Genomic DNA, 10,790 nt, shown 5'->3' with positions numbered 1-10,790 from the left:
ACGATCTACGATCATCATAAATTCGTGCAACGCACAATTTATTGTAAATACTGTACATAGTGTATTTGTGCCTGTAAATATACATTGTTTGTTTTATGCAATCTCAAGTGCATTGATTTTCAATTGCCGTCTCACTGCCGATCCTACATTCCGAACCGGTTCACAATCGCAAGCTCAAGACCTCCTTACAATCTCGAACACTTTTGAACACATAGAATGCAAATTGTAAATTGCAAATTGTAAATTGTAAGCGATTGCGTCCATACAAATGCAAAAGGAATAAAAATTTACACCGAAAGATGTATAAGGATAAATCAAAGCACGCCTCGCAAGCATCCAAGTTTCCGCCACGCGCGCAAATCCGGCAGTAAATAAACAGGCTAGTATGCACTCTCGTACAGGGACTTTCCAACAACCAGGCAACTGGGCAGCATGCATCGTTCAGAGAAAAGAACAGAGATCCATATTGGGGCCTTGCAAGACAACACAATCGCCCAGCGTCGTCGCTCCAAACGAAAATAAACAGCCGTTCAAAACGAACGTCTTACCGATTAGGTAAGGAAGAAGAAGCACTGTGGACCCCCTTTCTTTGAGCGAACTCTGGACTATTCTAAGCTGTATTCACTATTCCGAGCTGTAAATGCCACTTCCAGCGCAGCTGTGCAGAATAAGAACAAGAAGAAGAAGAAGTATCTCGGAATATGTGCGTGACGCCCCTCTCCGTGAGGTATCTCTGCAAATATCTCGGAAACGGTGCGAGCTATGGCAAAATGTTAAGAGACCTTTTTTTACTATATCAATACTATATCATTATTAATATATGTGCATTAGATATGTAATATACGTTAAGTAACAACAACATTATTACTATATCTACATTAGATGTAATGTAATATCTTGATACCTTCCTACAGATCAATGTACATTTAGTAAAAATATCATCATTACTACATATGTGCATTAGATATGTAATATACATTAAATATCAACAACATTATTACTATAACTACATTAGATGTAATGTAATATCTTGATACCTTCCTACAGATCAATGTACATTTAGCAACAATATCATTATTACTATATCTGCATTAGATATGTAATATACATTTAATAACGATACCATTATTACTATATCTACGTTAGAAATATTGTAATACACTGATTGCTTCGTACAGATGAATGTACATTTAATAACAATATCTTTATTACTATATGTGCATTAGATATGTAATATACAATGAATAACAATATCATTATTACTATATCCACATTAGATATAATGTAATATCCTGATACCTTCCTACAGATCAATGTACATTTAGTAACAGTATCATTATTACTATATCTGCATTAGACATATAATATACATTTAATAACAATATCATTACTAGTATATCTACATTAGATATAATGGAATATACTGATTCCTTACTACAGATCAATGTACATTTAATAACAATATCATTATTACTATATCTATATTAGATACAATGTAATATACTGATTCCTTGATACACATCAATGTACATTTAATAACAATATCATTATTACTATATGTGCATTTGATATGTAATATTCATTAAATAACAACACCATTAGTACAATATCTACATTCGATGTAATGTAAAAATTTGATACCTTCCTGCAGATCAAATAACATTTAGTAAGAATATCATTATTACTGTATCTGCGTTAGGTATGTAATATACATTTAATAACAATTTCATTGTTAGTATATCAACATTAGATATAATGTAATATACAGATTCGTTACTACAGATCCATGTACATTTAATAACAATATCATTATTTGTATATCTGCATCAGATATAATGGAATATACTGATTCCTTACTACAGATCAATGTACATTTATTAACAATATCATAATTACTATATCTACATTAGATATAATGTAATATACTGATTCGTTACCACAGATCAGTATACATTTAATAACAATATCATTATTACTATATCCACATTAGAAATAATGTGTTCTCGGCGAGAATTAGAGTTTTCTGAATAGGCGTGGATTCCGTATTTTCAAAGAACGTGGGCGTCGAGGAGAAGATGAAGGACACAGCTTAGCGGTCACTAATTGTGCATAACTTATAATTTTTACACAATGAGTTGTGAATTAAGCACTACAAAAATCACACTTGTGTTTGAATTTGGGATTCCACTATTCACAGACTTCGCGGTGGAAGGCACTGAAATGAATTTAAAAATGCTCTAATTTCGAGTAAAGATAAAGATCTTGGTCGTTGTTGTCGCTTGATAATCGCCCTCTGAATTGCTTTCGCAATAATGCCGTAACGGTTCCAATTTAGGAGTTTTAATATTGGCGAGCGCTCGGATCGGTGGTTAGACAGCGCAGCAGCGATTACTTTTACTTATTTGGTGAAGACGGGATTATCGACCCGTGTTACCGACAGAGATATTCGTACGAGTATGATTTGCGAAATTCGTACACGTACACACGTTATAAAGATGCAGAAACACCGTGGCCCCATTCTTTGAGGTAACTTTGCAATATTCTGAGCTGTATTCACTATTCTAAGCTGTAAATGCCACTTCTGTGCAGAAGAAGAACAAGAAAAAGAAGAAGTATCTCGGAATATGTGCGTGACGCCCCTTTTCTTGAGGTAAATCTGCAAATATCTCGGAAACGGTGCGAGCTATGGCAAAATGCTAACAGACCTTTTTTGTAGAAAATTAAATTTCCTACTATTTATGTTCTATAAATGTCCATAGATCTGTAGGAAGGTATCAGTATAATACATTGCATATAATGTAGATATAGTAATAATGATATTGTTATACAATGTATATTACATATCTAATTCAGATATGGTAATAATGATATTGTTATTAAATGTATATTACATATCTAATGCAGATGTAGTAATAATGCTCTTGTTAATAAATGTACATTGATCTGTAGGAGGGAATCAGTATTTTACATTATATCTAATGGAGATATAGTAATAATAATATTGTTATTAAATGTATATTACATATCTAACGCAGATATAGTAATAATGATATTGTTATTAAATGTACATTGATCTGTAGGAAGGTGTCTGTATATTACATTATATCTAATGCAGCTATACTAATAATGATATTGTTATTAAATGTACATTGATCTGTAGTAACGAACCAGTATATTCCATTACATCTAATGTAGATATACTAATAATGATATTGTTATTAAATGTATATTAGATATCTAATGCAGATGTAGTTATTATTATTACTGCGCAGTTTCCGGGCACTCAGTCCTCCCGGGACCATTGTGCCCGAGCCCCTGTGGGCAGTACTAAGATTGAGGTGTATTTGTAGGCCGGCCTCTTTGGCAAAGCCCAGAAGCCTTCCCACTCCAATGTCCTCCATACGTGCGTTGTCAAGGGCGACAGACCCAAAACAGGATCGCCTTAGGGCGTCCAGTCCTCAACAACGCCATATCAGATGGATAGGAGTCTCGTCCTCCTCTCCATATCTGGGGCACCTTGGTTCGTTGCCGGCTCCTAGGTGCATAAAGTGTTTGCTCGTATACCAGTGCCCAGTAATGAGCCCCACGAGCAAACGCAATTGGTTTCTGTCTAGGCGAATCACAGTCTTGCCTAGCCTTGACGATGGCCCTTTGAACATGGCCTTAGTGTGTCTCATTTCCTGAGTACTGTTCCAGGTCAGGTGGGTTTGGGTACACACCCACTCCCTCACCGTCTCCTTTGCCGTCTGTCTATCGACACCTATGCGGTATGCTGTGTCTGGGCTGGGCCTTCTAGCTCCTTCCCTTGCCAGCATATTCGCCTTCTCGTTTCCCGGGATACCTGCATATCCAGGTACCCAGATTAGGTTGACGCGGTTGTTGTTATTAGCCAGCCGTTCCAACATGTCCGTGCAGTCTTGTACCAGCATGGATCGCACTATCGTAGCACGTATGGATCCAAGCGCAGCCTTACTGTCACTACAGATGTAGATGTGCTTGTCCCTATAGTTCCGTTCCAAGCACAGCTTGGCACATGCCCATATGGCAAACACTTCCGCTTGAAGGATGGATACGTGCGGGTCCAGGGACATTGCTATCTCTGCCCTGGGCCTCTCCCCCCATATTCCTGCTCCGGTACCCGTCTTGGTTTTGGAGCCGTCCGTATACCAGATCAGCCCTCCCGGAGTGAGGAGTTCCTCCCGGTTTACTTCCCACGCTTCCTTGCATGGGATGTTTACCCGGAAGCTGTTTTTAAAATGGTATGTCGGGTCGCACGCGTCTCCTCCTAGAGTTAAGGCCCCTCCTGGTTCCCTGAATTCCCTAAGGATAGACGCGTGGCCCGTTGAAGCCATCTTCCATTTGCCTGCTAAGAATAGTTTTATGGCTGTGCTCTTGGCTCCTGCTTCTACCATGATATGTGGTGGTGCCAGGTCCATGAGTGCCCCCATTGCCATTGTCGGTGTGGTGCGGAAAGCCCCAGTCATCCCGAGCAATGCTAGGCGGTGGATCTTCTCCAGGTGCCTCCTGTTGCATTGTTTCTTCATAGAGGTCCACCATACAACAGAGGCATATGTTACTTGGGGTACCAAGATTGCGGTGTATATCCACCTGACCATTCTTGGTTTTAGTCCCTACGTAGTTCCAAACATCCTCCTGCAGGCCCAGTAAGTTGCGATTGCCTTTTGTGCCTGCTTTCCGATGTGGAGTTTTTCCAATTTAGCTTCATATCTAGGGTGACCCCTAGATATTTCGCTGAGATGGATAGACTAATCTCCACCCCGAACAGTGAGGGGGCCTTGAATTCAAAGCGTCTTTTCCTCGAGAATAGTACCATCTCTGTCTTGGTAGGGTTTACCATGAGTTTATGGGATAGGCACCATTTTTGCACGAGTATGAGTGCTTTTTGCTATATAGTGCGGGTGTCTGCTTCTAATCAATATGCAGATGTCATCCGCATACCCTATCATCAGAAAACCTTCCTCGCTGAGCCTGCGGAGTAGCCCGTCTACCACAAGGGTCCACAGCAGGGGAGACAGGACTCCCCCCCTGCGGGCAACCCCTTGCGATGCGTGCCCTCAACGAAGACCCATCCGAGGAGGTTATTATGGTCCTGGTTCCTAGCATATTGTCGATCCAGGTGACCAGACTGTCGTCAATCCCGAAGCTTCTTGCTGCTTCATTCATCACATCGAAAGATGTGCTGTCGAAAGCCCCTTCTATGTCTATGAAAATACTCACGACGGACTTCCTCTGGGATAGGGCCTCTTCCACCTCCCTTACAAGATGGTGGAGCGCCGTCCCCACGGATTTGCCCGGCTGGTACGCATGCTGGGAGGCGTGTATTGGCCTTTCTGTCAGTGCATGCTCTCTGATGTGCCTATCAGCCAGCCTTTCTAAAGTTTTTAGTAGAAAGGATGTTAGGCTGATTGGCCTGAAGGATTTCGCCGTATCGTAGCCACTTCTGCCTGGTTTAGGCGGGAAGACCACCCTGGCTGAGGTCTCCCTCTAGGCTCTCACGGTATTGAGGCCAGCAGGTGGCCCAGGGGTTCCTGTATGTTTCCGAGGCCCTTAGGTCTGCATTCGTCTTTAACTTGAAAGTGATTAGCCTGTGGTCAGATAGCGTAGCCTCATCTTCCACACGCCAATCGTGTATGGCTTGGGCTGCCTTTGCGGAGCCCAGCGTGATGTCAAGCACCTCCTGTCGCCGGGAGGTGACAAACGTTGGACTGGAGCCTCTGTTTAGAATCTCCAGATCCGTGGTAGCGAGGTATTCTAATAATGCCTCGCCTCTTTTGTTTATATTGCTGCTGCCCCAGACGATATGGTGAGCATTTGCGTCGCACCAAATCACTAGTTGCAGCCCGTTGACCTTGCAGTAGTCCGCCAGCTCTCTGAGTTCCATCGTTGGCGGGGGCCCCTCAGAGTCATAGGGCTGGTAAGTCGAGCAAACCACCAGGTTCGCCCTGCTACCTCCCACCCCCGCTCGGAGTAGGACTGCTGCTTGGTCTCTTGTGCAGAATTCTGCCAGTTTCGTTGCCCCGAGCCCTCTTTTCGCGTACACGCATGCCCTGGGTCCAGTCTCCAGGTCTCCATGGAAGATGGAGCCTTGTTTCATATCTAGCCCCCCTACTTGCCCTTGGATTAACCAGGGCTCTTGAGTGAAAAGGTGCCGGCGGCCCACGTTAGGGGAAAGGTTTTAGTGGGTAGTATGTCCAGCCTCGGGAGTGCCCACTCTGGGCTGCCCGTCTAGGTCGCCCCTTCAGGGCTGTGGCCTACTCTTGGGCTAAACTCAACCCTTAAGGGTTGGGTTGCCAGGTTGCCCCCATCTGGCGTTGCCTCTTTGGGTTTGCCCTCACCTCACGGGCGCCAGGCTGCCCCTTCAGGGCGGACATGAGCCCCACACTGCCTGGATTCCCTCTAGCCGAATAGACGAAAAGGGGAACCAACCCGCGCGTGCGCAAAGGCATTTCCTCTGCCAACTGAACCAAAAAAAAAAAAAAAAAAAAAGGTTTCAGGGGGACCCACAGACCTGGCCAAGTATACTGGCTGGGCGGGGAGGTGACATCCCGACGTGGCACGACCCCAGGTGGCGGATAGAGGAATGCTGGCCATGCACTTTTCGGAGTGCATGGAGGGTAGGAGTGAAATAAAATAGCTCCCGCGGACCAACCACCAAGGGAAGGAATACCCATCAAAACCTCCCCTGTGACTGGGGGTTGGAATACAGGCACGGTAACCCCTGCCTGTCGTAGGAGGCGACTAAAAGGGGGGCGCTTGCTGCTGTCGAAGTAGCCTCGCAGATGACCCGGGGTAATGCCGGTGGGATCTACGGATCCTGGCAGGGTCTCCCTTGCCGGTAAGGCCTGGGTCGGTGAGGCGAAGAGGTTGCTGCAGCGTCGTTGAGTTCTCCAGGGGCCAGGCTGCGTGGCGGTCTGGTGCGGGTAGCGAACCCGGAGTGCCCTAGCAATGATACCGTAACCCAGTGGTCACGTTTCGCTGGAACGGGGGGCTTGCCTTCATTGGTCGGCCCGCGAGGATGACAACCTCTATAAACAATCCCTAGCCCCAAGCTGCGGTGCGCGGTGAGGAGGGCGTGCCCGGAGTAAGCGCCAGGCATGCCTGATGGGTGCATCAGTCTCTAGCGGCGAACCCCGGGGTACCTGGCGACCCCCCGCGTGTACTAGCCTTACCCGGGTAAGGCGGCTCTGCCCGGGTGGACCCATGGACCGACGCTCTCGTGGGACCATTATGGATGGAATTACTAAATCAACAAATAAACAAACTGGACTGGATTTAACGGAAACGACCATGGCTACGAATCAGGACGTGAGACAGGCAGCTAGCGTGGTGGACCTGGTGCTGCCCGGCACTAGTGGAGCGACGAATGCGCGCCAGCTATCCGTTCAACTTTCTAGGGTGGACGCGGAATGGTCTACCCTGAGGTCGGGGCGAAGAAGGGGCGGGGTCTCCCCGGCGGCCTCGGATGCCGCTGCATCTCGGGACGGCGAGGACTCGGACGAGTCAGTCTCTTCGACTGTGTCCTTGAAGAGACGGTCGGCGAAGAGGAGGGGCGGTCCGCCGACCACCGGCGTGTACTCGCAACTCGCCGCGGCGAAGCAAATGCTCCTGGAGGTACAACGCCCGGAGCTGGAACTCGCGGAGGAGAAGAGGGCACTGGACCCTGCCGAGGACCCTCCCGAGCCGAGTCGAAGTAGCAGGTCCCCCCCCCCGATCCTGAGGACCTGGCGGAGGAGTTCAGGCATGTCCCGACCGTCGACCTAGCCGCCCAGGCCCTGGAATTCTGTAGGGATGTGGAGAGGGTAGTGGGCGTTTCCAAGGCCCTCAAGGGAACGCTCGTCAGGAAACTAAGGATGGCGGCACGCCATTTAAAGGCCATCCATACGGAGACGGCGGTTAGGGCCGCCCCCGATAGGGCAGGTAAAGAGCTGGAGGAGCTCCGCCGCCAGCTAAAGCTCCGTGAGGAGCAGCTGGCGGCCCACACAGCCCAGATCAGTATCCTCCAGCAAAGCCTGGCGGAACTCACATGCAGGGTCGCGACCACGGAGACGCCGGTAATCGCGGGCCCGAAGAGGGTCGCGAGGCCTGACTCGCCATTGTCCGGCGAAGAGGCGGGCAGGCAGAGGAGGGAGGACGAAGTCGAAGTTTCCGACTTACCGTCTTGCCCGCCTGAATGCCCCGTGGTGTAGGTCCCGATCCCAGCTGCTGCACCTGGAAAAGAGGAGGGGAAGGTTGGTGGCCCCGAGCCCGATCTCATGAGGGGATTTGCGGCTCTCCCCGAGAAAGGTCTGTCGGGGCTCAGGGCGGAGTTCAAAGCCGCTATTGCAGCTGTCCAGCCCCCGCCTAAGAGGGCGGAGCGTGTTAAGGGGGGAGCTACGGCTGCGACCATCCCCCCTGCATCGAGGAAGGAAGCGGAGAGGCGGGTGCGGAATAAGTCCCTGCCTGCCACGAAGTCGTTGCCAGGGCCCTCCTCCGCACCGGACCAGCCGGCATCATTTGTGGAGGCCAGAATGGCCCGGATTGTTGAGGAGCATCGGAGGACGGCGGATGGGACCTGGGTGACCGGTCTCGATGACTCGGTCACCCCGGTGGCGGTGGCGGCCGCGTTGGCCGCTGCGGGGGGTTGCTCCGCTGAAGAAGTTAAAATAGGGGAGATTCGCACCTCCCCCCAAAGGATGGAGACTATCTGGGCGAGATGCCCTCTAGCGGCACTCAAAAAGTTATCCGTCTCTGGGAGGGTTCTGGTCGGGTGGTCCTCGGCCAGAATACAGGCGCTGCCACTGCGGCCATTGCAGTGGTATCGCTGCCTGGAAAGAGGGCATGTTAGGCAGCGATGCACCTGCGAAGCTGATAGGTCCGACCGCTGCTATGCGTGCGGAGAGTCGGGCTATGTGGCCAGAAATTGTAGCGCCACCCCGCGGTGCCCCCTCTGTGCGGAACTGGGGCGGCCCGCGGGGCATCGATTGGGGGCAAAAGGTTGTGCCCCCTCCTCCGCCCAGAGGAAGAAGAAGAGTGCCGTTGAAGGGGCAGGAACAGCCCCCAAGGAACAGACATCATGGACCAAGCCTGCGGAGTCGAAGAAGGGGGGCAAGAAAAATCCCGCTGCCAAGTCAGCGAGCAAAAATGCAGCGGAGGCCGCTCGTAAGGCCTAGGTATGGGGACCAAGGGCCCTATACTTCAGGCCAACTTGAACCACTCGGCCAGGGCTCAGGACATGTTGTTCCAAACCCTGGCCGAGTGGAAGGCTGGGTTGGCGGTGGCCGCAGAGCCGTACCGAGTCCTCGACAGACCAGATTGGTTCGGGGACGAAGACGGCTCCGTGGCGATTATGGGCACCGCAGTACCCCCACATCCCGCCCCACTGGAACGGGGCCGGGGGTTCGTCGGCGTGCTGTGGGGTGAAATAGCGGTGGTGGGGCTCTATGCCCCGCCCAGATGGCCTCCCGCGCAACATGAACAGTACCTGGACCGGGTGGGGAACTTTGTCTGCCGTTGGTCCCCCCGGCCAGTGCTAGACCTCGGGGACTTTAATGCCCATGCGTCACTTTGCGGCTCCCCGAGGACAAACGCGAGATGCAGGGCGGTCGCAAATTTGGCGGCGGGGCTAGGACTCCACCTGCTCAATTAGGGGTCCGTTAGCACCTGCGTGCGTGCCCAGGGGGAGTATATAGTCGATTTGTCTTTCGCGACTCCCCTGGCCGCTCGTATGGTGCAGAGATGGAGGGTGGTGGAAGGTCGGGCGCTGTCCTTCGCTCCGCCGGCTTCCGGTGCCGGCTACACCCCGGGTCCGCGTACAATTCCGCCAAGACAGGGCGCCTGCGGCCCGCCGAGTCGTCCCCCTGTGGGCTGCGGTGAGCCGTGGCCGGCCACCCTCCAGGGGGACTTCCTCGGCTCCGCTGCACCCCCCCTGCGGGGGCCAGCGCCACTCCCAGCGTGGGAGGGAGACACCACTCTCCGCCCGGAGTCACCCGGCCCCCAGAGGCGGACGGACAGGGGCCCCCGATTGAGAAAGGCGTCCCCACTCACCCGCCCACGGGTCCGACCGGGGTTCGGGCTCATTTCGTCCGGGGCGGGAGGGTACACCGCGACCCCTCCCGCCCCCACAAGAAACACCCCCCCTAAAACCTCCCCAGGAGGCGGGACGGCACGCGGGCCCTCCCGCTACACTACCCCGTCCCGCATCCGTCGCGCCGGGGGGGCAAATAGCGAAAGCCGCCATCGCCCCCCCCCCCCGCCTCTTATGGCGGCGATCGTACCTTTCACGATCCCGCTCGGACCTCTCCTTGAGGGCCATGACTTCCTCGCAGAAGGTGGTCACGGCCCTCCATTCTGTCTCGCCGGCAAGCATCTGTCTCACGACGCCTTCCGGCGAGAGATCCTCCCCTATTTCTGCCATCAGGGCGTGGCGGGCCACCGCAAACACCGGGCACTCCGCCAGCGTGTGCTGTGCGGCGTCTTGGCCCCGCAGAGCCAACAGTGGGGGGTCCATTCCCTGTTCCTCCGGCACAGGAGCTCCCCGAACACCCCGTATCCGGAGAGCACCTGCGTGACCCGGAACGACAGGGCGCCGTGGCCGCGGTCCCGCCACTCCGATATCATCGGCAGGACCGCCCCGACGGCGCGGGTTCCGGCGGCAGCCCCCTCTGTTAGGGATCTCTGCCACCTTTCCGCCGCGACCAGTCGGGCCTGCCTCCGGTGTTCCTCAACCGTCGGCCCCGGCGGGTCCTCCCCGCCTTGGCGGAGGGCTGGCGAATACCAGTATGTACTGGATT

General features: G+C 51.5%; 1 protein-coding gene across 1 annotated transcript; it reads right to left on the bottom strand.

The window, feature by feature from the left end:
* Positions 1–3,458: 3,458 nt before the first annotated feature.
* Positions 3,459–4,616, bottom strand: LOC123988721. The gene has a single exon (XM_046289473.1). The coding sequence runs from the start codon at positions 4,614–4,616 to the stop codon at positions 3,459–3,461; it is 1,158 nt and encodes a 385-aa protein (XP_046145429.1).
* Between the last annotated feature and the right edge of the window lie 6,174 nt (positions 4,617–10,790).

This window comes from Osmia bicornis, unplaced genomic scaffold (genome assembly GCF_907164935.1).
Source record: "Osmia bicornis bicornis unplaced genomic scaffold, iOsmBic2.1, whole genome shotgun sequence".
NCBI classification, from domain to species: domain Eukaryota; kingdom Metazoa; phylum Arthropoda; class Insecta; order Hymenoptera; family Megachilidae; genus Osmia; species Osmia bicornis.
Note: the sequence above shows the minus strand (reverse complement) of the source record. Positions and strands in the feature narration are given on the sequence as shown.